General features: G+C 43.5%; 3 protein-coding genes and 1 long non-coding RNA gene across 4 annotated transcripts; 3 read left to right on the top strand and 1 right to left on the bottom strand.

Annotated features, from left to right (window-relative positions):
* Nucleotides 1–5,952: 5,952 nt before the first annotated feature.
* MED6 (mediator complex subunit 6) lies at nt 5,953–12,928 on the top strand. The gene is made up of 8 exons (XM_015864642.2): nt 5,953–6,049; nt 6,799–6,958; nt 7,998–8,089; nt 9,599–9,681; nt 10,373–10,481; nt 10,906–11,021; nt 11,775–11,802; nt 12,397–12,928. Exons 1-8 carry the CDS (start codon nt 6,028–6,030, stop codon nt 12,525–12,527), a joined length of 741 nt encoding a protein of 246 aa, XP_015720128.1. The 5' UTR covers nt 5,953–6,027; the 3' UTR covers nt 12,528–12,928.
* A 370-nt stretch (nt 12,929–13,298) lies between these two features.
* LOC116653464 lies at nt 13,299–17,086 on the bottom strand. Its single transcript, XR_004307320.1, has 2 exons — nt 16,998–17,086; nt 13,299–13,395 (listed from the first exon to the last, which is right to left on the bottom strand). It is a non-coding gene; the product is annotated as an uncharacterized LOC116653464 (long non-coding RNA).
* A 62-nt stretch (nt 17,087–17,148) lies between these two features.
* On the top strand, nt 17,149–19,595 carry ADAM20 (ADAM metallopeptidase domain 20). Its single transcript, XM_015864641.2, has one exon. The coding sequence runs from the start codon at nt 17,173–17,175 to the stop codon at nt 19,336–19,338; it is 2,166 nt and encodes a 721-aa protein (XP_015720127.1). The 5' UTR covers nt 17,149–17,172; the 3' UTR covers nt 19,339–19,595.
* Nucleotides 19,596–19,967: 372 nt separating this feature from the next.
* On the top strand, nt 19,968–27,302 carry LOC107314883 (synaptojanin-2-binding protein). Its single transcript, XM_015864646.2, has 4 exons — nt 19,968–20,238; nt 24,122–24,258; nt 25,756–25,851; nt 26,705–27,302. Exons 1-4 carry the CDS (start codon nt 20,172–20,174, stop codon nt 26,837–26,839), a joined length of 435 nt encoding a protein of 144 aa, XP_015720132.1. The 5' UTR covers nt 19,968–20,171; the 3' UTR covers nt 26,840–27,302.
* Nucleotides 27,303–27,823: the final 521 nt, after the last annotated feature.

Here is a 27,823-nt window from a genome sequence, read left to right on the forward strand (position 1 = left end):
ATTTGGGAGGTTATATTCTCATGTAGCCTTGGGCTGAAAAATCCAGGACTTATCTGCCCAACCAGCTGAGGTCTCGGGGTTACAGAAATGAGGAAAGCAGCTCCTGGAAAGGACTAGATTCTGCATGTCACTGAGACAAAAGGCAAGCACTGAAAATTGGTATGGGAGATGATACAGGTAGTATTTAGAAAATAAGTGCCCTCTGTAGTCACTTCCACTCCATCGGTGGTGGAAGGGAGTCAGGCTTCAGAAAAATAGTATTCACAAATGCAAAAGACAGTGTGTCCTGATTTGAGAGGCCTGAGGTATAAGCAAGAGTTACAACACTTAATATATTGTATAGGCAGATTGAAAGAGATTTTAAAATATACTGACAAATAATCAGTATGGAGGATAGGCAGACATGAATTTTAACAAATAAGAATCATACAGACAGAGAAATGTGTGATGACTGCAGCTTTCCATGTCCACTTCTGTAAATGTTCAAAGACATGGGAGACATTTGATCTGCCATAAAAGCCACTGTGGATCAGAAAGTAGAAAGCCGTGAGCAGTACAGCAATTCAGGCTGCAGCTTCTGCATCCTTGATACTTGTCTGAGGTACAGTAAGAAAAAAAATGTTTTTTTCTGCCTATAATGAAGACCGGGTTTCCTCTCAAATGCTAGTAAGTCATAAACCATATGATGTTTCTCCCTATTCACCTTTTCCTTTTAGGAAAGAATGATCATATTGAGCTGTATAGCTGGATAATGCGCATAGAAAGGATATTCCAGCCTACACAGAGCTTGAGTTTGAAGGACATTTCTTTCACCACAGCCCTGATAAGGGTATACAAAGAGAAAGCTACTCATCTAGCTGAACCTCCCTTAAATCTAAATCCTGTTATAACTTGGGGAGAGAAAAAGTCATTTAACGTGATTGAGAGATTTGATAAAGAGATGGACAGCAAACAAGAGTTAACAGTATGTTATGGGGCTGGGCTGGGTGAAGAAGGCAGTAGAGATTGGTAAGGCTCATGATGTCCTTTTCCAGTACAGAGCCCAGGCTGACTATGTTAGGAATGGGCTCCACTGCGCTATTAGATGCAGTGTCCGATATGTTAACAAAACACTTTGCTACAGATCTGTTCTGCACTGGGGAAAGCTGTCCTGGAGAAACAGCCCTATTGATGGAGGTATTCATTGCCCTGCTCTACCTTCTGTTCCTTCAGATGACAGTCTACACTTCATGGCACTGAATCAAGCTATGAAGGTTAGTCATGTGCTGTATTTCTGCTGGTAAATGTTAATTTTGGACAGATTTGTAGGACATTTAACAGGTCTGTATTCATCTCCTGATGTTCCTATTATCATTATTTATCACTGGATCATGATAGCTTTAGCATCCCAGTGGAGCCCCACTGTGCTAAGTACTACAAGAACACATGCCCAGCTTTGCTTCTTTGGCTTCACTCCAGTAGATCAGCTATACTTGAGCATCTCCTGCTCTGCTATCTTGACTTTTTCTTCTTCAGCAGAGGAGATATTTAAAACACTGGAGAAAGGGGGGCGGGGGAGACAATCACTTAAGATCCCTTGCTTGTTAATCTGCGAACATTCCTGCTCTACCCCTTTCCATTGCACTTACAGAAAGTCATGACCAATTCTTTGCTAGATGCACAGCTATCACAGTGTATTCTCTAAGCTGCCACATCCCTACAGACTCTAATGCAGGGTGTGAAGCAGAGAGGTGCTGTGGTATTTTCAGTTATACAGATGAAGCTTTGGTAGAAGAGCAGGTTTGTGTTTGCTTAGAGTACATGGTGAATCTCTGTGCTGTGAGCTTAATTAATTAAATCTACCCTTTCCTATTGAAGTCTTACGCCAAGTACCCACTGGCATAAGACTATATTGAAGCCTTATGCCAAGTGCCTGTTGGCATACCATACTTGGCTGATGTGATTGAGAGAATATCCCCAGATGAAAGTTTCTCTTATATGCAGAGTATCCTTTTGCCAAACGAGCGCTTCCAGCACTGTACATCGTGAGAGCAGGGTCACACCTTCTGGTTCTGTGACGTGGCACAGCAAGACTAGTATCTCATTCTCTAATGGTGGAAAATGCAGCACCAACGTGATGGTCTGATATTTTTTTTGATACCAAAGGGATTGACCTTGCCTTTTTGGGACATGTCGAAGCCAAATATGAGATTATCTATATTCACCTTTTTTTTTTTAATGCAGCCTATGATGGGAGTATGTTACTCCTGCAATAGGAGGGATGGATGCTCCTGTGAATGAGATTCCTCTACAAATTGCATTCCAGAACTATTTGAACAGATTTCTTGTGCATCCATAGTTGTTCCAAGAGCCCACACAAAGCACTGATGCACCAGTAGTTCCCTATTCCAGAGAGGACTTCATAATTTAGAGCTCACAGGGCAACAAAAGGCAGCCTACAGTGATATTCTCTGCAACAGCTTCTGAATGGAAAGGACTAGGAACCCACAAGCAAGTAAAGTCAACTGCTCAACTTGTTCATCCAAACAAAAACAGATTGTTAGCAGTGATTCGAGCCTCATTAAGTTAAAAAAACAAACAAACCCATAGCCCGAGATTAATATTTGGGTGACTTGTCTGTCTTAAGAGTTGGGTGGTGTGAAAGCACAGGTGAAGAAGCAACACACCAGTCAGGACAGAACAAAATGATTTTTATTGCGACATACAGAGGGAAACATGTAAAATTACAGGGAAGGAAGCACAGGTGTTAGGGTTACCAGGCAACCACAGTATTAAAAATAATGTGACAGGAAAGCAGGGAAGAAGGGACCCAATCGGAGAGCTGCCTGGCCAATTAGGTGCCTGAGTCAGTGATGAAGTGAGCACATTAGGATTTCATGGCAGGTGAAGAAATCTGAGATAGACAGAAGCTGCAGAGAAAAAAAATGTAAGTGACTAAATGGACAGAGCGGAGATGAGAATTATTATCAGTGGAATAAAACCCTCTATTTTAATTATTATAAAGCTCGGAGTTGTTCAAGCAGAGAGGTGATGAGAAGTTCCATTTCTGATCTGCCTCTGGTGTTTCTGGATTGATTTTTCAGCTCTTTCAAAACAATGAAATTAAGCTTTTCTTTTGCACTTCCTGATCTGGTCAGCCTGCCCTGTTCTGCTTCCTCCCTCTGGGCTGCACTGAGCACTGCCACTGTGCGGCACAGGGCTCGCTGCCAACCAAGCCCTGGTTTTGACACAGAGTACAGTTAGCCAGGAAAGCACATCCTGATTTTGTTCTTCACAGTGGAGACACATATTTTTCTCAGACCTTCTTTCAGATCAGCCAGATGCCTGACTAAGGGCATTAAAGGGACTTCACGATCTGGCCATATTTATAAAGCAATGCAAAACAAAGGCACTCAAGGCCTACTGAAAGATATTCTGTAATTGCTATGTCAGTAGTGTGGTGCAGAGACTGCGGCTGTTTCTAGCATGTGCAGTACAGAGGCTCTATGGGTGGGCAATTGCTTTGCCTTCCTTCCCCCCACTGCCCCCTGCTTGGATCTGCTTAGTGGAAATGGGGTATCAATGAAATACCAGCTGGCTGCAAAGCCAACGAATGGATCCAAGTTGGAGGCTGAGCAGCAGTTACCTGACAGATCATCCTGACTCTCTGTTTGTATCTAAACTTGTGAATCTTGTAGGACGTAGGGCAACTTCTGGGTCATGAGTGCGTTCCATCTGCACCCAGGAGGTGATCCCACACCTGCAGACTGTACTTGTTGCCTTCTTCTCTATTGGGCTTCTGTGCTGACAACATCAATGCAGCAGCAGAGATACTACTATTACAAATGTCTGCAGAAACAAAAAGGGCAGCATCCCGACTTTCAGTGATGCTTTTATAAGAGATCACGTGCCAGATGACATAGCTGGTGCTTCTTTGCTTGAGATCTCATTTCCTCTCCTTCCTGCAGTCATGGGAGCCATGTGGCATCCTGACATTTCTTCTTTATTAACTTCTTGACAGATAGGCTTTTGGGGTTTATTAGGAGATTAATTGTTTTCAAGAAGCTTTTAGGATATTATCAAGGCTTTATCTTTTTTTTTTTTCCTTCCCCCGTGCCTTTGAACATGTAACTCCTTACAGCGCTGTGAGATGCTCTGAGGATGCCGGGAGCAGTGCTCTTCTCACCACCCTCAGGCTCCTGCTGCTTGCAGCAACGAGGTGATAGCAACAAGGGGAACCCAGTTCTGAAGAGGGCACCAGCTGCAGCCATCGTGGCAGCTGCTTCAGTTAGATCTTCCCTGTGGCATCTTTCCAGTAGGAAAAAAGAAACAAGATCACGCAAGCCTGGCTTTTTTCTTCATTTTTTTCCCACAGTCAATGCATGTGATGAGCAGTATTTATAAAAACTGTGCATGAAACAGTATCTCAGGAAGGAAAAGTACAGGCAGATGCACTGAACAAAAGGAGAAATTAACGACTTTGAAGTCAGCAGAAGTGCCTGATTAAGGATGTGAAGAACAGAACTCTGCAATCTGCCCATTTTATAGGTTTCTAAAGCATCGTTCCACAATGGATTTTGAGGCCTATGGAAAGCTATGGTACAAATGACTACGTATGTAGAGTCACTAAAGATACCATTGAAATTGTCCTTATTTTCAGGATGGAAAGAAGGAAATCTCATCAGCAAAATGATAATACAACTTAAGGACAACATTCACAGTAGGCCAATTAAACCTCCCCATGAAAGATGTGGGTGTTGTGGTTGTAGTATTTCCCTTGTGTTGTTCGTAATTTTCTAGCACTACTTGGTTGTTGTTTCTTTTTTTCTCCCCAAAACAAAAAGAAACATTTTTCCATTCCTATTTAATATAAAACTGGTAACAACTCGCTCATTTCACATGCAGTTCAAGCCCTTCAATTCTGCATTAAGCACAGGAATTTAAATTTCCCTTGCAATTCACAGGAAAGCTGGATTTGCACAGAACAGTCAGCGAGACTTGGAGCTTGTTACTTATTACAGTGCGAGTTCAAACATAGGTTGGCAGAATCCAAAGCGCTGTGATGATCTTGTTCTGCAGCCTCTGAGATGTTTGGGAAACTACCCAGTGTATAATGAGAAGGATAAAGAGACAATGCTTTTTACCTGATGACATACAGCTGGACTGTTTGTTCTGCCTCTGTGGTCTGTGGAGATGCGCACAGACTGCCATTAGTAGATGGAGTCCTCTCGATTTAGTTGTGTTTATGTGAGGCCATAAAGGGAGTCCTTGCTAGCGGCCCCTCCGTACCCATAATGCGATCGGAGTGTTCAGCACTACTGAGCCCACATCCACTGGGGATATAAAGACTGTAAATGAGGGGCAGTCTCTTTTATTCTATCTGTTCTACATACAGTGCCTGGTAAAGAGGGTCAGAGCAGGACAATTCCTCATTAGTTCTGATAGCAGAAATACATACAATTAATTCCACTTGGACAAAGATGATATTAAATGCCATCAAATCATGAAAAGGCACCTATTTTTATCCATGTGTTTTATGCGTTTTTGAAACACAAATAAATCCTTAGTGAATGTCTGACTAGCCATTTCTTAGCTGCCTTTCTGTGACATTAAAGGCATCGAGCATGAATCCCTCATTTCACCTGCAGAATCCATCAGATCCCCACGTGTAACCCACACCTCCTGCTACTAAAAAGTCCTCATTAGTACTCCAGCTTCAGAGAAAGCCAAGGGAAAAAAAACCCCAATCCTTTCATCCTGTACTAAAGGTGACAATGTCACCAAATGAGCAGTTCTTCCCGGCAGTCCTTCAGCCGGTCTCGCCGTGTAATTGGAGGTTTATTATAAGCCATCGAGCACCATTATTTCCAGCGCAGGAGGCAGCTCCTCATCCCCGTACCCACCCCAACACGTACCGGCTCTGCACAGCGCTCATTAAGAGCCCCCCTCAGCCTGCAGTTCCCGGCGGTGCCGCTGGGGGCGCTGTCCCGCCGTGGCGCCGCTCGAGGTGCCGGAGCCGCTCTGCTCCACTTCCGGCTCTCTGCAGTCATGGCGGCGGTGGATGTCCGAGGTGCGGGGCGGAGGAGACAGCATCTTTCTTAACATCATTTCTGGGGGGTGGGGTGTGTGTGTGTGTTCTTTATTACAGGTTTCACCTGTACCTTTGAAACGTGGTATCAGCTGATGTGATAGCACAGAGATTTAGTGCGATAACAGCATCGTTCAGGTTTAGCTCAGATTTAGTGTAAGGTTAATAGCTTCGTTTTTTCAGCAAAAGATTCGAACTTAGTAACATAAATTGAAGTTGCCTGATATCTGTGTTTTAAAGGGAACTGTGCTTTTCCTGTGCTCTCTACTCAGTATTCTTGTTCACTGCTAATTCTAGTAAAGGTGTATGTTTGGTGGCCCTGCCAGGCAGGGGGTTGGAACTACATGATCCTTGAGGTCCCTTCCAACCCGGGTCATTCTGTGATTCTGCAATGAGGCTCATACGAGCTAAGTGTAATTAGGTTGCTACGCAAAATCACAATTACTGACTCCAGTTCTTGAGCTGTCAAAGATGTACCAGCAGCTGGGAGTCAAGGAAAGAAAAACACTGTAGTTAAGTTGCTGTATTTCTGCTCTGTACCTACAGAACTGCAGAAGGCTGAGGGACATCAGTTAGTACTTGAACTCTATACAATGTGTTTAGAATTAGAACTGGTTTGTATGGGGCTGTGTTGCACCTGCTGTAATCATCAGCTGGTGGCAGCTTTACTGTTGGTGATGGTTGTGGTGTTTCTTGCTGCCTTGGTACTCAATGTAGGTTTCTCTTCTCAGATAACCTGCTGGGAATTTCCTGGGTGGACAGTGCGTGGATTCCAATATTAAACAATGGCAGCGTGTTGGACTACTTCTCAGAGCGCAGTAACCCATTCTACGACAGAACTTGTAACAATGAAGTTGTCAAAATGCAGCGGATGACCTTGGACCACTTGAAGTAAGTTGCAATTTGAAACTGCTTCTTACTAGTATGCTTTGTCTGTCTGTCCATCTTTGGTGACAGAATGGAAGCAAGCTGGAAACCTGCTTCTCTCTTTGGAGCTCTGTAGTCCTGCCACTTGCCTGGGAGCCCAGCTTTCTTCTTCCTTTTTTAGTTACATTCTTCTTCCTTCAAAGCTATCTCAAGGAGTGTCGATTTTGAAGCATCCTAGCTACATGCAGAGATTCTAGTAAGTCGCCTTTTAGACATTTCTAATTAGAGAAGCTGCTGACTTTTCTCTTCCCAGCTCTACAGATAATGGTAATGGCTTTAAATGTTTTTCTTCCTACAGTCAATAGGGTTTATGTTAGGGGATACTTTTGTGTTCAGAAGTAGTTTGTAATTCCATATCACGCTGGCTGCGTGCCATAATTAGAACACAACTCCTCTTAGGAGCTGGCTTTTTAGTGTGGATGATGAAAGTATGGAACGTTGTAAATAAGCTGGTCACAGATGGTTGTGTAATGAGATGGCAGTATGTGTAAGTTAACTTTCTCTGCAGTTCCCCATCTGCTGCACTGAGCACAAGTGAGGTGTTAGAGAAATACTTCAAGACTCTACAATATAATAAGGAGTGTGCAAACTGAGCTGGGAGTTCATTGGTAAAGCCACTTGTGTTTGGATGTGGTTGTAGAGGGGCTTTCGAATGAGATATACTGATAGTCACATCATACACTGGTCCTTTTTCTGTGTTTAAATGGCGTTTTCATGCTAATAGATTGTGTTTTCCTTGCTATTTGGCCACTAGTGTGTCCAGTTTAGATGTGTCAGATTGTTGCAGTGTCATTTGTATATGCAGGTAGAGGTTATATGCAGGTGTGTGTGGGGGTTTTGATAACTGGATTGGGAAATGCTATGAAATCCTATGTCTTTATTTAGAAATAGCTCATAGAAAGCTTGAGAACTTTATTGCTATAGTGTTAGGCCCTTGATATCTCTTCACATCCCACAGATTTTACTTTGAGAAAGATATTTATTCAGCTTGTTTCTGTTTCAGCCAGATGGTTGGAGTGGAGTACATACTCCTTCACGCTCAAGAGCCCATTCTCTTCATTATCCGAAAGCAGCAAAGGCAATCTCCAACACAAGGTGAGAGGTCATTTAGTCCTTGCCACTGTTGAGAAAGCCAACCAGTTAGTCTCTTTTCTGTGCTCCTCATTTGTTTGAACACTTCTGACTCCCCTTTTCTGCTTTCATCCTAAGCTGAAGTGGAAGGTTACGAGGCTTTGTACAGAGGTGAGGTGGAGGTATTTTGTCACTGCTGACCTCTGGTGTGCTCGTAGCCGGGGTTGCCATCTGGTGGTGAAATGTGAAGAATGCAATGAGAAAGTGCTGCCCCATGGTGTGTTTTGAATTTGGTAGTAGCATTGACACAACATTTTATGTGTTGGGCTCTCTAGGATTTTTCGTTTTAATTATTTAAATGTAAGGCTAATTATATCTTTGCTTAGTGCTTAGTTTAATTATGATTAATCACCTGAAGTGGCTACGATGCAATTGGGAGTGAGCTCTGATTTCCATTGATTAGGGAAGGTGCTCATTCGTGGTTCTTAAATGCTAGTTACTTTTTAACTTTATGTTTAGTAACTTAGTCTCTGCACGTGCATTTTGTTGCTGCGTAGGACCTTGACTTATGCAGTTGTTTTTTTGTTGAAGGTTTTTTGCCTGGCTTTCAAAAGGTGCATATCAAAACATTGTGCTTGGACATCTTTTAAATCAAGAGTAGAGCTTGGCTTCCACAATACGTGTGTTAAGCTGTGAGGCAGGGGAGCTGCTGTTCTGTATCGTCTTGTGCTTCCAGGAAACACTGAGAAGGAACTCCTCCTTCTTTTCACTGCCTGTAATATGTCCCCAGTTGTCTTGGTCAATTAATTTAGGCAGGTGTCCAAGCTTTGTAAAATGCAAATACAGGAGGAGTTGGGCCTTGTCAGTAAAAAGGCTGAGACAAAATGAGTTAAAGCAGATGGAGGAACCAGAACAAACAAGCGCACAGACCAGAGTCTTGGGAATGTGAAGCTGACATCATTGTTACAGTTTCTAAACTGAAGTCCATTCAGTAGAACGTTATGGAGACAACTGGGATGTTTTTGGAAGGCCTTTTATTCTCTTTTTTTCCTTCTTTTTTTTTTTTTTGGCAGAATGTTATGAATTTAGGAAGGCATCCTTTGCATGTGCTCAGCTGCCGTTGGGCTTAGGAAATGTAGATAAGAAAATTGCACAGGTTGGAGAGAGCAGACTACAGAAAAATGAGGTCTTTTGGTTTGGGTTTCTGATAGCAGGAACAACTGGTGCAACTACTTCCACTTGATTCCTCCCGTGTTGCTCTGAAAAGACCAACTCCACTAAGATCAGTTATTTGCTTGCAATAGGGGAGGACCTAAGTGTGATGCTTTCCTCTCTGTAAAACAGACCTTGGGGCTTTTCTCCTTAGGTGAAAAGAGCACAAATATAACACCCTTAAGGAAAGACATAAAAAGACAAAACTTGTTGGTGAGGATATTGCAGTTTCTATTTTTGCTCCTAAAATTCAGCAACAAATATGGAGTCTTTAGCCAGAACTTCGAACTGGTCCTGCCTATCTTTTTCTTCTCCCCACAGTTATTCCTTTGGCTGACTACTATATTATTGCTGGAGTGATTTATCAGGCACCTGACTTAGGGTCTGTCATTAACTCCAGAGTTGTAAGTGTTCCGTATGTTTTATATATGTGTATGTGAACAGTTTGTATCTGCTTTTATTTTCTGTTGTCCTCAGGCTTTCAGTCTTTCCCTCACTGTAGTACTATGCTATGTATGTGAATAGTATGCGTGGGCTTAAAAGAAATGCCAGCAGTTAATATGGTTGTGTATTCCACATGGAAATGAAAGATCCTGGCAGGATGCAGCATGGCCCAAAAAGTAGGATGCATTCCTTAAGAACTAAGGGATCAGAATAACTGAAGATTGACAACTGTCAGAACAGGAGGTTCAAGTAATCAAAAGAGAAATTAAGTGATGAATATATATTAAACAGTAATTGAACATTCAGCTTTGAATAGCTCATCCTATGGTAATGTGGTATTTCTTTTATTCAAACTTCTCTTTTTAGATTAATATGGATTTCTCTTTAAATTTTGTTTTTATTTGCATTTATTTCTTCTGACCTCCTTGTAAGCTGCTGCTTATGCAACTTTTCCTCTGTAAATTTAGGAAGAGAAAAAACCTAGGTTTTTATGAGATCCTTTGCAATAGATTAAAACTAGCTGTCCCAGCTTTCTTTCCCAAAACATAAATGAATACAGAATACTAATCTTAAAACCATTGCTTACAAAAATGTCTACTGTACTTTCGCCTTAAATTCTGAACACTGCCTTATGTTGTCTTGTTCTACAAGCTCACTGCTGTACATGGAATTCAGTCTGCTTTTGAAGAAGCCATGTCCTATTGTCGCTATCACCCATCAAAAGGCTACTGGTGGCATTTCAAAGATCAGGAAGAACGAGGTATGAGTCCTAGTTGCTCTTCAGAGAAAGGGAAGATAGTATTGAGAGCGTAGGAGGGAAAAGCTTGAGGCAGCACATGTGATGGTGTGGAGATGTTCTGTTTGAGGAGTAAGCTGGTGCTCACTGCCAGGTAGAAGGAATCTTGCCGAAGGGATAGACACTGAGACATGGATAGGAGATAAAATAGTGAGCTTTGTGCCAACACAATGGACCCAACTTCAGCTTACTGGAGACCAGAATACACTTTGTTTTGAGGTATAAAATCATGCTTAACCTGTCTTCTGCAAAAGAAACCACAACAACAAAACAGAGAAAATGGAGCTGAGGTTAAGAGGAGAGTTGCATTCCAACTTTGTGTACATCAAAGAGCTGCTGAGAGAACAAAACTTCTCATTAGCTTCCTCTTACATTTTTGTACTTGCAGAGAAAGCTAAGCCGAAAGCCAAGAAGAAAGAAGAACCAAGTTCTATTTTCCAAAGACAGCGGGTAGATGCTTTGCTTCTAGACCTAAGACAGAAGTTTCCACCCAAATTTGTTCAGGTACGACACTTATAAGCCACAGTATTACTGCAGCTTACTCAGAATTTAAGGCAGTCATAAGCAGCTGAAACTGACAGTGGGAATTTTCAGTGCTTTCTACAATGATAATGCAAGTTAAGTAATAAGTTTGAAATAGAAAGCTTTGGTTTGTGTGTGGGATTCCCCTTGGTAATTGCAGGAGTTAAGACCTTGGTGAAACTATGAGGGCAAATTGCATTACACCAATTCCTTATCTATTTGTGGAGGGTCTGTAAGCGTCAGCTATCTGACTTTGCTGCTGCTTACGGTTTCCTGCTTTGTGAGCTGAATCAGATCACCACAACTATTGTGTTCTGGTTACCCCATTGTTTTGAGTGCTCATTAATTAGAGTGGAAATTCTCGGCATTCTGTGAGGTTGTTGTGATTCCCTCTGATAATCTCTAATAGTTCTTTGTGCCATTGTGTCTTCTGGTTGGGAGTAATCAAAATAAGTTTTACAGCAACTCAGGAAACTGCTCCTCTGATACCGAGAACTGGCTGTGCATTTATTCATTTAGTCCTTTTCAGCTGTCTGAGGAAAAACTGGATGTTATAAAAATTAAAACTCTGTGTTTAAAAGTTGGATTTTGTTTTAAGTGTATTTAGGGATCTGTTCGACAGCCTTCCCTTCTTCCTTCAACTCATGTATGGTTTGCATTCTTAAGTGAACGGTTGGAAGGGTCAAGGATTAAGACTTTGGTTCCACTGATGTGTTGTTTTTTCCTCCCCCGCAGCAAAAGCCTGGAGAAAAGCCTATCCCAGGTAAGTCTCTGATATTATCACAAGAGCTAAAAAAAAATATGCTGTGTGCAGTAAAGTCTTCCTGTTGCCCTGTGAGCTTCTCACCGTTGCCACTGAGGTGGTTTGGGATTCTGGCATTGCCAAATTGTGCAAAGGCAACAGTAGAGAGCTTAGTGATAGCAAGAAGGAAACTGAAAAAATGTGTATTCTGCTCCGTGTCTTGAAGATGTGCTGCCCTTTGCATCTGTAAAAACGATGTTAACTGAAGGTCCAAATGCAGGAAATAGTCTTTGGAAGCAGCAGACAGGGAAAAGGCAAAAGAGGAAAGGAATAATTTGGTCAGTCCAGCATCCTAGTGATTTTGGCAAGTTGCTCAGGAAAGCATGTGAAGGCTTTTAGTTGATCTGAAGCAACTTCAAAACAAGAAAAGCATAAAATCTTTTCAGCAACTCCATTATTATTATTTCAAACTGTATGGGCATGAATTTATTCCTTAGTTCTTAAACCCTTTACACTAATTTTATCCTTTTGAAATCAGTGTTTTCTAAGCACTTTGAAGAATATTTTGGGAATGAAAATAGGAGGTTTAACCTTGTTTTGCTTTTACTTCTCAAGTGGATCAAATAAAGAAGGAGCCAGAACCAGCCCCTGAAGCTGTCAAGACAGAGGAGAAAGAGACTGTAAAGAACGCTCAGCAGAGTGCTGCTGCTAAAGGACCACCTGAAAAACGGATGAGACTCCAGTGAAGGGCAAAGTTGACGCATGTCTGGATGAATCAATACCTGGAAAACAGCAGATTCCAACTCCCTTTCTTCATATTTACTCTTTTCAAACTGAGACTGTGACATTTCAGGAACTCGAGCCCCTGTAACAGCTTTTTCTGTAGAAATCTGTTACAAAAGTGTTAATAGCAGGATGTGAACTGCCTCAAGTAAGGTGTTTTCAGTTTTCATCTTATTTTGAATATTGGCTACTGGGAATGGATTTTACAGAGATGTATTTTGCAGCCTCCTAAAATCTACAACCCCCTGCATTCCTTGTGTCTTGGTTTGCTCTGTAAGCAATTAAAGATACACAACCCTTTAAAACAAAAACAACAAACAACCCCAACCTCATATCTTGATTAATAAAATCCTGGTTGCTAGAATGCCTTTCTTAACTGCTTATTTGGTTAGTAGCAATTATACCATATGTGCAAGCACCAATTGTTTTTGGTTTGGATGTTGAAATATGCTATGGGCTATTTTGGGGAAGGCAAATTCACCTAAAGAGTGTGAAGCTGTTTATGTTTCTCCTTTCTTTCTCCACTGTCAGTTACATGTCTCTTCCTCTGTGCTTTTAGCACCTTCTTGGTGCATTTTACCACCTTGGTTAGTCATCTGCCTTTTAGACCCAAGGAGGCAGAGCAGTGAAACATTGCAAAGAGCACTTTGTTATTTAAGCATGCTGTTTACACAACTCTTCTTTTTTTCTTTTTCCTTGCAGAAAAAAGTTAGAAACCACTCATTGCAAAGAAATGGCCAGCAGGTTGTTGCTTTTTGCTTTTATTAAAGTCATGGAGCATCGCAGAGTAACTTGTTTCCTCAACTGTTGTCTTCTTTCTTGAAGTAGATTCTAGAAAGCGACAAAAAGAGCTGGACATAGCATATGAAATGTAGGTAGGAAGGAAGACTAAGATCTACTTCTGTTGTTTCCTCACATTTATTTTGAAGTTGTAAGAGAAGCCTTGTTTTCTGATTTAGTAACTAATCAAGAGTTCTGATGGGGTAGCTATTGAACAATGGAAAGACGCATGGGATTTTTGCCCTTTCAATCCAAAGCTGTAATAGCAAATACAGATAAGCCAACAGCTATTTGCTGTTGTTGCAGATATTAAACCTAAAATTGACACATCAGTGCACTTAAGTGTGTGTTAGCTTCATTTTATGTAATGTGGGTTACATATGAACCACTATTTCTTGAAACATTGATGGAAATAAGTAATAAACTAGTGTGAGCTATTAAGTATGGAGAGAGCAGCTATTCTGGAATGCTCAAAACAAGCTGGAGCTAATTATTTAACCTTGAATAATTACAAGGTAGCATGAATATGCTTAGAATAAAAGTTTTGCTTCTTTCTTCTGTTAAAGAAATACCTTTGCAACGAAGGAACTTGAGAAGTGCCCAAGCCCTCATATTGCTCACCTGTGTGGTAGAAAGGAGGCATCCCCAAAAATGAGGCGTGAGTGGTGAGAAGCCTTGAGAATCTCCACTGAATTTTTGATATTCAGGTGAAGTTCTTGTAAAGGGGTTATTAAGGCAGCTGAACTCTGAATTCTGTGATTCTGTGAACTCTACACGGTTATTCATATTGCTATAACCAATAAGCTATTTGGAAAAGCTTAGTTAAGTAAGATGACTAGATATCTCTGTAATGAAGATCTGGGGTTTTACTTCTGTTTGGGAGATGAATTAAATACTTGTACATCAAAGAAAGATTTGAAATTAGTAGCATAGGAACTATACCTTGTCTATTGTTAAAAGCATGTCAAAATGGTCAAAAGAGGATGCTAGTACAAGCAAGAGTTCTGTCGTTCAGTGGGCTACCCCTACAGTACGGTGTATTGTACAGTACAAGTACTGGAAGAATTCTGCCAAAGAAAAGGGGTTTGAAGATTGGCATTAATATGAATAAGAGGGAAAGAAGAAAAGAAGTCCTATGCAGCCATTGGTAGGACCTAGACTTTCCTAGGAAGCAAAAGACGAATATTGACCCTTTATAAAATTGAGTGCTGGGAAGCAAGTGTGATACCTTGTTCTGTCTTGCATTGTGAGAATACATGGACAAGTTAATGAAGCTGAATGGAGTTACGTTTAAAACGAATCACTGCACTTCATGCTCAAAATTTGACCTGATTTAGAGAGGAGAGTGGCACTTAGGGGGCAGACTGTCCTTGTGTTTGCCTCTCTTAACAGTCTTTTTGCTTTCTGCAGATGCATCTGGTTTTGATCAGTGTCAGACTGAGGACACTATAAAGGATGGTCTTCTGCTCTGATCCATCTTGAGTTAATGCCAGCATATGAGCTGTTGAAAGGATAGAAAATGGTTTCCATGCATGAAAACGTGAATTAGAATGCAGTAAGCCTTTTTATTTTATTTTCCCCAAGGAGGAATGATCTCTTCTGCAAAAAAAATAAAAAAAATTTAAAAAAAATCAAGAGCTGTAGAAAGCACAAATTATGTTACAGAGCAGTGGGAGATGTTATCGATGAATGTGTTGATTTCTTAGCAGCCATCTTTCAGTGCTGAAGGCTTTTACTGCATGAGGGAGTAAGGAATTGGAATCTTGTCTGATCCTATTATTGTTGACAAGATATTCTAAAACAACTTTACCAGTTAAATGAGCTTTGATATTTACTTGCTCAAGTGACGTTATATCAGATATTACTGCTAAAATCAAAGTTACTGCCAAAAAGCTGCTGAACTGCTATCTTTTAGTCAGTTATGTTTCTTGGTGTATGAGAATCTAAGTCTTTTTTCCTTCTGGTATTTATACAGTATCTCTTAGTCTGAGCCTGAGCACTGAAGTCCAAAGTCCTTCAGAGGACGTTCCATATTTGTAAAGCTTATAGATGAAAGGGAAATAAGCAGTTCCGAATTTTTTACTGTCACTTTGTTTTAGAGGTATTTGGTTGTACAAAGGAAATACATTTTTCTCTACTTTTGCTCTTAGATAATAACTGTTCAGACTTTAAAAGGGCTTTTCTTAGTCCAAATCACAGGGTTGAAGGAATTGAAGATGACCTAAAAATCTAATAAAAGCCTTCTCCTGAGAGCCTGAAGATGCATATGTCTGCATGCATATCAATATGAACAGATATGCGTACATATATATGCACTGCAAAAATCTGGCCAGATTATAGGAAGAGAGGGAGCCTTGCTATCTCCCTTCATTACTTCAAGCTAACAGTATCTGAAATGTGTCACAAATACAGTCCTTTCTGCTCTTCACCAAGTAAGATGTGACCAGACCATGCATTGTGCTCACCCATTCCTCTTTGCTACCTGCACCCGTACTTTGTATTTCAATAACCTTTCTCTAGTTAAAAAAAAAAAGGAAGAAGTTAAATGCCATTTGAACAGTCAGTACATGTTTGCTGTGTGTTACCTTGGAGAGGTGCATAAATTTTGGATCAAGTATTGTTTTAGTCCTGTGTTCATGCACAGAACAAATGATCACTTACTTGATGAATATCCTTCTGTACCATAATGTGGTTTATGGATGTGTGGGTAGTAAGGGGAAATCTTCCCAGTGGAACGAGGTATGGTTTAGTACTACTGATCTCAACAATCAGGAAGCTTAATTTCTTTCTTTTAGGACAGTATATTTCAACCTGTGGTCCTCAAGACTGCTGTAAGTCTGTGACCTGTGCATAAAGACTCAACGAGAGTAAGCGAGATAAGTAATTCTCCTGCTAAGATTCAGTTTCATAAAAGCCTGTACCTCCTGTTAAAATTTTAGGGGTTGAGCACATCAAAAAACAAGTTTGAAAGCACTTCTGCATACAGAGAAGGCCAGTTACGCCTGCCAAACACATGTTTCTGCTGCTGAAGTAGCTGTGGATTGATGCAAACTTTCTACTCTGCTATAAGATTGGTCTTTTTTTTTTTCTTCCAGCCTGTTCATTGTCATACAATGGGAATGTACCTCCCTCTTGCTTTTTCCTAATCAGAGAACAAAGTGCAGTGTTCTGTTAATCATAACAAAAGTGTCATCTCTCTTTAGGTAATCCTGATGCCAGAGGGCTTGCTTTAAATGTTTAACATGGTGTGAAACTGTTCACGTGTTCCTCCCCCACCCAAATAACCTGCAGTGAGTTGGACAATGGAACCTGCATAGTTTCTAGTCCTGATTGTGTAGTATCTAACTAAGTATACTAAAGGATAAGAAAGTAGTTTGCCTGCTCATCTGCAGCAGTTTGAAATGTTAAGATTTTTTCCCCTGGTGGTCTAACCAGATGATCTATTTGCTCAACACAGATGGGAATGACCAGGAGCGTGAAACTTAGCTGGGGCCCCTCCTCACACAGAGCTCTTAGATCCATGCAGGAGAAATGAGGACTGTAGAAAGCTGGGAGTTTGCTTGTTTTGGATTAATTCTGTTCAGTCCTCCACAAGAGCCTATGCCTGTACTCATAGAGCAGGGGAAGGTGCCTTGTGGCCTTCCAATATATACCTCTGGGCAGCAGGGTGCCATTTCCTGACTGAGGAGGCAAAGGAGGCTGCAGTGTTGCTGATCTTCCTCATTACCTCCCAAGGGTTGAGGGACAGTTCTAGACCTTTGGGTGGCTCCTCCATTCCAAGCTCCAGCCCATCACAAACAGAGCGTGGGGCAACGCTGGGCAGTAACCATGGAGACACTGCTGGTGCTGGTGGTGCTGCTGGGCCTGGTGGGGTGCCCCACCATCCCTGATGATGACTCCAGGCCGCTTCATATCACTGGCATGTGGGTGACAGTGCCACGACAACTGAGGCCCCGGGCTACCACCAACCCCCTGACTATCTCCTACTGGCTGGAGGTGGAAGGACGGCCACAGGTCCTGCGCCTGCGGCCCAGGAAGGGCCTGGCCTCCCGGCCTTTCCATTTGGTCACCTACGGTGAGGATGGAGCACGCCGGGAGGAGCACGTCTATGTGCAAGACAACTGCTTCTACCAAGGTGAGGTGATGGGAAGTCCTGGCTCCCTGGTGGCCCTCGGCACCTGTGACAGGGGCCTCCGTGGAGTGCTCTGGATGGAAGGAAGCACCTATGAGATCGAGCCCATCACTGATAATCCATCATTTAAGCACATGCTCTACCGCATGGAGGCAGAGAGTGTGCCTATGGGCCCCTCGTGCGGGCTGACCCCGGAGGAGCTGCAGTACCAAAAGTCTGTGCTGCCCTGGCTTCAGTCTCCTCGAACAGAGGATAAGTACACGCTGAAGTACTGGTGGACACACACCAGGTACGTGAAGTTAGTAGTGGTTGTGGACAACGTGCGGTTTGAGAGGTCAGATAGGAATGAATCCAGAGTCTTGAGGCAAGTCCTAGAAATCATCAACATTGGGGACTCTCTGTATGACCAGCTTTCTGTACAACTGTACCTTGTGGGACTGGAGATCTGGACCAAAAGCAATCCTATAAACATTACTAACTCTGTAAACAAGGCACTTGCAGACTTTAACAGATGGCGAAAATCAGACCTGTATCCACGATTGCAGCACGACACCGCTCACTTATTTGCATTTCAGGGCTTTGGAAAAAGCCTGGGATTGGCGTATCTGGGGTCCATATGTGACAGGCAGTGGTCAGCAGCAGTTGATTCCTACACCAACCGGAGGCTGTCTTCATTTATTGTCACATTTGTCCACGAGCTGGGCCATAATCTTGGGATGCGCCACGATGAACGGCACTGCAACTGTAGGCGGAGGAGGTGCATTATGTACGAAAGCGAATCCGACACCGACTCATTCAGTGACTGCAGTTACAAAGACTACTTTGACCTGCTTGGGACTGGTGGTACCTGCCTGCGTCAACCACCAGCACATGGCACTTACTACACTTTAGGTAGTAAGGGTGAATACTGTGGGAATAAGATAGTAGAAAGCGGAGAGCAGTGTGACTGTGGTTCAAAATCAGAATGCAGAAGAGATCCTTGTTGTCACCCTAACTGCACGTTGACTGAAGGTTCAGTTTGTGCTTCTGGGACATGCTGCAAGGGCTGTCAGATGCGTCCAGCAGGAACACTCTGCAGAGCGCGTACCGATGAGTGCGACCTGCCGGAGTACTGCAACGGGACCTCCCCTCTGTGCAGTCCAGACCTGTATGTGCAAGATGGAACCCCTTGCAACGACGATTCCTACTGCTATAAAGGAAAATGTTCTTCCCACAGAAAACAGTGCCAGTATCTTTTTGGCAAACAAGCCAGGCCTGCTCCTTTTGAGTGCTTCAAAGAAGTGAATACTCGAGGTGACCGTTTTGGAAACTGTGGCATTCGTAACAACATTCATTATACTAAGTGCAGTGTTGAAGATGCCTTATGTGGTAGGCTACAGTGTGAAAACATACGCAAGTCGCTCCCTTTGCAGAACCACATAACAGTCATCCAAACCCCGGCCGGAGGTAAAAAGTGTTGGGGTCTTGAATATCACGTAGGGATGCCTACAGGTGACATGGGGGCTGTGGAAGAAGGTTCGACGTGTGGCAGCGACAAGATTTGTATTGAAAGGACGTGTACCAATATTTCAGTGCTGAATTACGATTGTAACGTAACAAAGTGCCATGGCAGAGGAGTGTGTAACAACCTGAAGCACTGTCACTGCAACTACGGTTGGGCTCCTCCAGACTGTGAGCAGGAAGGATTTGGAGGTAGCATTGACAGCGGACCCCCCCCATCGGAGTTTTTTCGGAGATTAAGAATAGGTTTAATTGGCTTTTTTCTCCCTTTTGTCCTCGGAGGTATTCTTGCCATATACAATAAGAGGAAAATATGGGCACAGCGTATGAGGGAAAGGCGTGAATCCACAGAAAGAAGCTAGTGGTTGTTTGAAATATTGCAAATGCCAGTAGCTGCTACAGAACAACTACTGCTGAGACAGAATCTACTGCCGTGCACTTTGCAAAGACCAATAAAGCTGTGGCTTTGGATGCTCATAGGAAAGTCTCCGGTAGCCATTGTGCAGAGCCAGCTGGTACCTTATCCAAATAATTCAGCACATTCGGAGTTGTTATAGTCTAATGCAACGTTATTAAACAGATTGTTATCTTTAAGTTAATAAATGCAGGCAATAAGGTACGCTGCTCTTGCTTTGTATCTTGGGTTCTTAAAGTGCTCAGGTAGCAGTATGTACACAGCACTGGTACTGTTGGCTCCTCCAAGGAAGCGCTGTGCATTTTATTGCTGCAAGAATGAATTCACCGGGCTCCTAAAATAGTTGGGGCCGTTCTGCAGCTCTCCCACCCTCAGAACTCCTGCACTATTCCAGAGGCTTTCTATCTGCCTACCTCAGGGCCTTTCTCGTTTTGCTCTGTGCTTTCTTTCTTTAGCAAAGGCTGTGCAGTAACGCACTCTCCTGTTAGCCAACAATCACTGCTGTTGTTGATCGTCACAAAACCGTTAACTGCCTTTTTGGGCGTGTTACACGGCCGCGATCAGATCGAACCGTCCAGCTGCAGCGCCCACAGCGCGCCCCGCCGCGGGATCGAGGCACGGCCGGCATTGGGCTGCAGCGGCCGCCGAGCACGGCCCGGCCCGGCCCGGCCCCTCCCGGGCGGACTACAACTCCCAGAGCTCCGCGGCGCGGCCCTGCGCCGGCGGCCGAGGAAACGAAAGCGGTTGCCCCGCCAGCCGACTTCACCTTCAGGCTGCAGCATGAACGGCAGCGTGGCGGGCGGCGGCGTTTCGGAGGAGGTGATCAGGCTCACCCGGGGACCCTCAGGTGAGGCCGGGCCGGACGCGTTCCGCGTGGGGCCGCGCCGAGGCGGGGGGGCAGCGGACTGGCCCCTCGGCCGCCCCTTCCGTGGGTGGGGAGGAGGGGGGAAACGCGGCCCCGGCGCCGGGGGGGCCGCCGAGGGGCGGGAGGGAGCCCCGAGCTCTGCGGGAGCGGCGTCCTGCCGAGCCCCGGCCGGGCAGCGCTGTGCCGGGGCTGTGCCGAGTGCGGCGCTCCGGAAGGGGACTGCGAGCTGTAAGAGGGAACTCCGTCGGACTTGGTCTTCCGCGATAACAGCTTGGCGAAATGCCGTCGGCTGCTCTGCTGGAAGCAACACGGCTTTCAGGACGTGTGTGGGTCTTGGTGCTGTTGGAGCTCCTCGTGCTGTTGGAGCGGCAGGTGTGCTGCCCTTCAGCGCTTTGGGACGCCCGGAACTAGCGGCGTTCCTGCAGCTCGTGGCTGCGTTACCATGTAAAGGCAGCTCACAGAGGCCGAAGGGGACCTCTGAGTTCGGCTGGGGCGCTGCTGAACCTACTGTGAGAGAAGGGGAATGGGGACGTCTGGGGGGATGTTGTTTGGCTTTGTTTGCCCCCCCGTCTCAGTCCTGTGGTGGTGACCGGGCCTTTAGACACTGGCTCTGTTACAGCATTAAAGTAGCATTGTCAGTGGTGTGGCACGTTGGGGACAAATGCCCCGATCTGAAGCAAAATCTTGTATCTGAGGCGTTGCAAACTCTGGGGAACTTCTGAAGTCAGAGCTTTGATGTATGAGGCCTTTAATTAAAACAGGGGTGAATGAAACCGGCCCAGCTGCCTGCCTGGATTGCAGCACATGGCCACGGGCCAGATCTGCCTTCTTGTGTCTCACCATGAGCCGCAGCACTGACATCTTCACAGCCAGAGCCGCTCTGACTGACCCTGGCGAGGCAGAAAGTCCCCCTTGCTCATCCCAGGGAGGCCATGCTGACAACATATATATTGCAGTTTCCCCCATCCTCCTGCCTCAGTGAGCTTCTGGGAGTCTATTCTGAGCTGCTGTGGGTTTGGGTACCTGTGGGTGGTTAGGCAGCATGGCAGACCCTTAGCAAGCAGAGCTCTGTTTCTGTTCTGCTTCTGATCTCCTGATAGTGATCTAGGATCAGAGGGCAGAGCTGAGAGGTCTTCACCGTAGCTCCTGGAATGTAGGTCTGATTCCTGTGAGCAGCACCTGTCCAGTCAATAGGGCGAGGTGTCTGTTTTTCATGCAGCCCTCTATGATCTCGAATCACTTGTCATTCATTTCTGTTAAAGGAACAAACCTGTGAAGCAGGGTGTAATCCTACAATCCAACCCGCATGAGACTATGAGACTATGATACTATGAATATCTCTATTCTGAATGCTGACTGTGCAGTTTTCTAGAATATAATTGATGCTAAACATCTCTGGCAGAAGTTTGCTGAGGGGCTGGACATATTTATAGTAGCAAAACTGCATAAGTCTCGTCTTTAAAAGTCTGGTTTAATAAAAAACTAAAATACTTTGGAGGTTCAATCTGCAGTTTGTATTCTTCAATATCTCAAGATCCTATAAATCATGGGTTGCTTTTGAATGTCGTTAGAGGGAATTTTTATGTTTTAGGGGTGAAGAAGCATGGAAAGGTCAGAAGCTACACCCACACCTTCTGTTAAAGCTTGGTCATTGCACTTCTTGCCCCTTGTGGATGAGAAACTTAATGCCTCATGCTCTCTTCCCCTTCCTCTCTTTCTCCTGGTTATACTTTGTCTCTTAACACATAAGCTGCAAAGAGGAGAACAGCAGAAGAGCTGAAGGGACGGTAAGGAAGGTACCTTTAGCCAGACTGGAAGTTTAAGTGCAGAGGAGCAAAGACAGTGAAAAAGCCTTGCAGCAAGTCCTGCGGGTATTTAACTCATTGTGACATACATTGCTGCCCCATAGAACTCTGGTCCTTCTTTATCTTGACCCTGCTGAGGTAAACAATGGCTTTAGGTTGTTTTGGTAACCATGGGTGAAAACTTGTATTTTTGTTCATATTATGTTGTTTTTTAAATGGATGCATGCACGCAGATGTATCAAAATGGAGAGTCATTGTTCTCTGAAATTTAGATGCCTTCTTTCTGTTTCTTTAATAAATGTTGATTAAAACTTGTATTTTTCATAGTATTGATTTCCCTGAAGCTTCATGGCAAATCATTTTCAGCCTTCTGGATATTTTTACTTATTTTTCCTATTTAAATTCCCATTGAAGAGTATGTTTCTGTGCTCTCATGTTCCTTGTAATAGATATTACTCCAGCTGAGAAATCAGTGTTTCTTCACTCTATTGCTCCTCTCATCTTCTTCCTCATCTGTCTGAAGCTGCCAGGAATAGGAGGGAACAAAACAAACCAGCACAGGTGTCAAGGTCACTGTTAATATTTCTCTGCTGTGGATGCACGCTTACGCCATGACTCATCTCATGCAACCTTTGTTCCCTTGTGACTAATTAAAAATACTGCTTCCCAGCAGACACGGGGTATTATTTCCCTTTCACTTTCTACTCTGCTTCCCAGCATTTCTAGTCCCAGCTTTGAGAGAATAAGAGAAAGAGAGGAAAAACAAACCAGCCTGGCTGAATATGGGGAGAATTTACCTTCAGCTGTCCTTGACATTAGGGTTTGGATGACTGTGTTACATCAGAAAAATAAAGTGGATTTTTTGTTGTTGTTTTTTCCTGAATTTGCTTTGTTATACTTTGATATACTTTATTCCTTGACTTTTCTTCCTTTTTTTTTTTTTTTTCACTAAAAGGAATCTTTCCCATCCCTTAACATATATTACTCTTGACAGGTAAGCTCAGCTGCATGTGCAGTGTGGAATGTGGTCTTCCAGATTCTGAATTCAGTTTGTTCTTCTGGATTTTGAGGAAAACAGAAGCCTTTGTCTTTAACTGTGCTTTAATCTGGCTGTTGGGCCCAGTTCTGCAAACGGGGCTTGTTTTAAAGAACCATACAAAACATAATAAAAGTGCAGACATCAGTTCACAGAATCACAGTTGGGGTTGGAAGGGACCTTCAGAGATTATCGAGTCCAACCCCCTGCCAAAGCAGGCTCCCTACACCAGGTCACACAGGTAGGCGTCCAGGCGGGTCTTGAGTATCTCCAGAGAAGGTGACTCCACAACCCCCCTGGGCAGCTTGTTCCAGTGCTCCGTCACCCTCACCGCAAAGCAGTTCTTGCACAGTTCTACATAATGTATGTGTGTTACTTTCTGTTTTACTTCAATTCCTGGAACGTTGTTTCCTGTCATGTTTTGAAATCCTAAAACAGAACAAAATGAATACATAAAATTTGAACAAGCTGCATCTGACCTGCTGTGACTCCTGGAGGCAAAGGCTGCCAGTCCCGGCCCTGTAGGTGTGGATGGGAGCTGCTGGGCTGTCCTCAGACTGGCAGCGTGGCTCCTCTTGCCCATGTCCTCATCTGTAGGCAGGGGCTGGTGCTCCATGCCTTCCCTAACTCTGACTCTCAACTCCTGAAACTTGTGAGGCACGATTCCTTTTCACTCCAAGGTGCTGATTTGCTGCAGCCTCCGGTGAAATGCAGAATGCTTCTATTTCTTTTCATTCTGTGCTGAAGAGGTGAATTCCTGCTGAGGGTTGAGCTGGCATCTTAGAAGCGATTTCTCAACAGGCGCTTTGCAGAATGAAACACTCAGGGTCTCTCCTCTGCTTTGAAGAACTAATTGTCTTCTTTAGACAAAGATGGTTGGGAAGGACAGTGCTGGTTTGCGTGCTGTGGATTTCAGCATGGTGGAGCAAACAGGACAGCATGGATGGGCATGCTTCCCAATAGCAGCAAGAATATCTGGAACTTAGATTGCTTTCTCATCAGCTTTCTCTTTGGCTTACCTTAGGGCTGGGCTTCAACATTGTTGGTGGGACAGATCAGCAGGTCGATTCTAATGACAGCAGCATCTATGTCAGCCGGATCAAAAAGGATGGGCCAGCTTACCTCGATGGCCGATTACAAGAAGGAGATAAAATTCTGGCGGTAAGCCCTTTCTTCTGTCATCCTGCGCGATCTTGAAGTGCTGTGGTCAGTGATGTGATAGGACATGCAGGTTTGCCAGCAGAGGAGGAGGGATGTGATGAACACAGAGAGCTGTGGAGCTATTCTGGGGATGTGGGAGAGCTCTGAGCACCAGGGAGATGAGTGCCTCTACGCAAGGGCCCATCTCTTCTGCCTTCCTGATTTGTTCTCAGAGATGCTTCTTGATGCTGCATTTATATTTCCTCTGTGACTTGCCTCCCTGATGTTTCAGACTTCATCATGCCTTCTGATGCTCACAGAGGATGACACACATGTAAATAAAAGAACTGGTCTTCTACCTCTACATTATTTTTCCCACTAGTATTCTGTGACTACTAATCCTTCTGCTCAGGAGGACTTTTAGGTCATAACACTTCTAGGCCATGGAAGTCCTCACTGCAACTCATCAGGAGTAATGCAGACTAGTCCTCCTTTTAGACAAATGTTTTATAGTATCTGAGTTTGTGTCCCCCTGGTTCTTGGAACTGTTGTCATTCATACAAGACAGTACGCTTTAAAAAGCGATGAGTGAAGAAGTAGCCTCTCCTAGTGTGATATTTGATCTTTGAATACTCTATATCTTTATTTTATATTTAATTAGGTTCCACATGTGAACTTTTCAGTCTCTGTAAATGAATTGAGTGCCATGTACCAGTTAGAGCCTATTATTGATCCAGAAAATGACATTAAGTTAAACCACAGAATACCATTCTTTATTGTCTTGACAGTTTAATATTTTTGTACGTGTGTTTGGGAAGTTTAAGTGTCAGGAGAGAGGAGGAATTGGGTGTGATCTCAAGGGATGCAATTAGAGGTAATGGTGGTGAAACAGTGAGGAAAAAATGGGATGAGTATCATTAGTTAGTGAATGAAATAAAACAGGCTCTAAAACCTTCTGCCAGGAGAAGTTATTTAAAGAGAAAACCTACAATTTCAAAGTGGATGCCAACATGTGTCTTATTTTTTAACATCGTTATGCTTTTAAATTTATGTTTTCATCAGTCTTATAAAGAAAACATTTCAGAAATGCACCAGTAGCGGATCCAATGTGGGAAGGATGCTCTCTTAACAGTAATAATAATTTTGCTGGCTCTGCTCTTTTATTTTCATTAACTATCGCAGTTACACCTTTGATTTATTTCCAGTCAAGCAACAACATAAGAAGCTGCTGTTGACACAGCTGTTGTCTTTTGGCCTGTTGTTTTTTTTTTACTAAGCAGTATTTTTTTCACCACCTCTGTCTTTTGTCTTGAAGTTTCTCGTGTTATGTCCCAACTTAAAAATGCATTTGTAATGTGAACGGATGAATATTGATGGTGGTGTCTGTCTGTTGTGTCGTGCCCTCAGTAGCAGAATTGTATGGAAGAGGATGATTTTTATCTCCAGTCCGTGCCCTTTAGAAGTTGGTTCTCCTTTTCTTTTCTTTCTTTTCTTTTTTTTTTTTTTTTTTTTTGCTAGATCAATGGCAGAGACTTGAAGAATTTGCGACACATGGATGCTGTGGAACTGTTCAAAAATGCAGGCTATGATGTGATTCTGAAAATTCAGCACAGGGTACGTTTAACCTGCTTCTTAGGCTTATTTCTGGCTCAATTTGGACTGGTTTCTGTGCTTATTGCTTTCTGTTTGATGAAGCAGAAAAATGCAATGTCTGGGTGACCAGTTTAAGTTATGCATGTAAAGAATTTGTCTGACCAGTGGCCTCCCTTAGTCAACGAATGCTGCGTCCATACCTTGGATTACTTGTATATGAATGTAACAGTGAAGCGATGAGGTTGAAGGAGTCCCTGGGTCTTTCTTTTGCTGCACTATGCTGTATTTTCTCATAGATCTCCTTTCTCAGAGGCAAAGTTTGTGAAGGCAGAATCTCAGCTTCTCCAGTTTGCTTTCAGAGGCCAAAATCTTACTGGTGACAAAACTTTCCTGTTTCACAGGTCATCATTCACAGTAGTGGTGAGATGCATACATAGCCCGGCACAAAAGAATGTTTGCAGCAGCAGTTTAAGTGTACTGGCACTGTTTTGGACATAAAAAGGGAGGATTCCTTAATCTGCTGCTGCCACTTGAACATCCCTGGCAGGAGATACTGGTCAGCTTGAAGCATGCTGGCGGGAGGTGCTGGGTTGAAACCCCTTTTTTACTCCCTTAATGAAGGAGTGAATATTGAACTTCATATGGGGCAGATGGGAAAAGCAGAGGAAATGACTGAAGGAAGAGGTGCCTACTAGTGGCTGGGCACTGTAATAAAGCTCAGTCCATCTGCAGCTGTTCTAACCCTTCCATGTGTGCACAGGCAGCTGGGGAAGCTATCTTGCATGTCCTTACAGTGCTGGCTGTTCCTGACACAGATCTGTGGGCTGCAGTGGGCTCTCTGACACAAATGCTTTGTTCTTCCTTGTATTTGCAGCCACAAAATGGCCCAGCGGGTCATCGAGGTGGTGGAGACTCAGGTGGGCTTCCCCTAGCAGCCATTCTCATACCAGGCCTGGCACTCACTGCAGCAGCAGTCTGGATCTTGTTGAGATATCGACACCGGATGTGAAGAATTCACGTTTTGGATATCACTGCGTATTTTACAGCTATGATGTAATTTAAAGATAGAGATTAACGATCTTATCACAGACTGATGTCAGAGACGATCATTGTGTATCATAAAGTTGCTGCTGGTGTTCTTTATATATTGATTTGTTGCAGAGTGAGCAGAAGCAGAAAGGAGCAGGGGAAAGGAGGTGATTGTGTTCATGTATTAAGTGGGATGGCTGTTGTGTTGGGTTTTTTTTAACTCAGATGAGAAGTTTTTAGCCATTTCCCTCTTTTTAGCACCATGAACTTTTAAACATACAACTTTTCCATGTTTTATGATGTGATTCTTTATAAAGAGGTTGGGAGGGTGGGTGGGACAGGATTAAATCAAAAACTTTTGCTTGAGGCTTTGCCTTGTTCCCACTGAATTTCCTTGGAACTAATAGCTGAACCGTGAATAAAGTAATGCAGAGGCTATCTTATTTTTTTCTGTTGGCTTTTGTTGTTGTACTAAATAAATGCCTTAAGAAAAATATATAAAATCTAATCTGCAGTTTCACAGGTAAAATCTTCAGTATAACTGCTGATTGAACACTAATGTACAGTATTGGTGAGGTATTCTACCAATTCCGGAAATACAGAAGACAGTCCACTGCTAGAGAAAGACTTTTGTTGTCAGAATGGCTGCCGAGTTTTGAATCCGTGTTGTAAGAGAATGCTTTGCACAAATCGCTAGCGTAGCAGAGAGAGATGTGCAGACAACTGAAACACAAGAATAATGGCAAAAGATACAGTCATGCTGAAGCTGCAGAAGTCTTTCAAGTATTAATGAAGCAGTAGCACCTCCATCCCTCAGGCTGATTGAAGTCTACATCTTTTGGGTGAAAAGTTTCTGTTGTGGGTTTGTTGTTGTTTTTTGGTAGGGGGGTGTCACGGTTTGAACTAAAAATCCACCTGCGTCCGTGACAGGGGCCGCAGGCCCCGGAGGGGCCCTAGGCCGAAA

The sequence above is a fragment of the Coturnix japonica genome, chromosome 5, assembly GCF_001577835.2.
Source record: "Coturnix japonica isolate 7356 chromosome 5, Coturnix japonica 2.1, whole genome shotgun sequence".
In the NCBI taxonomy this organism is placed as follows: Eukaryota; Metazoa; Chordata; class Aves; order Galliformes; family Phasianidae; genus Coturnix; species Coturnix japonica.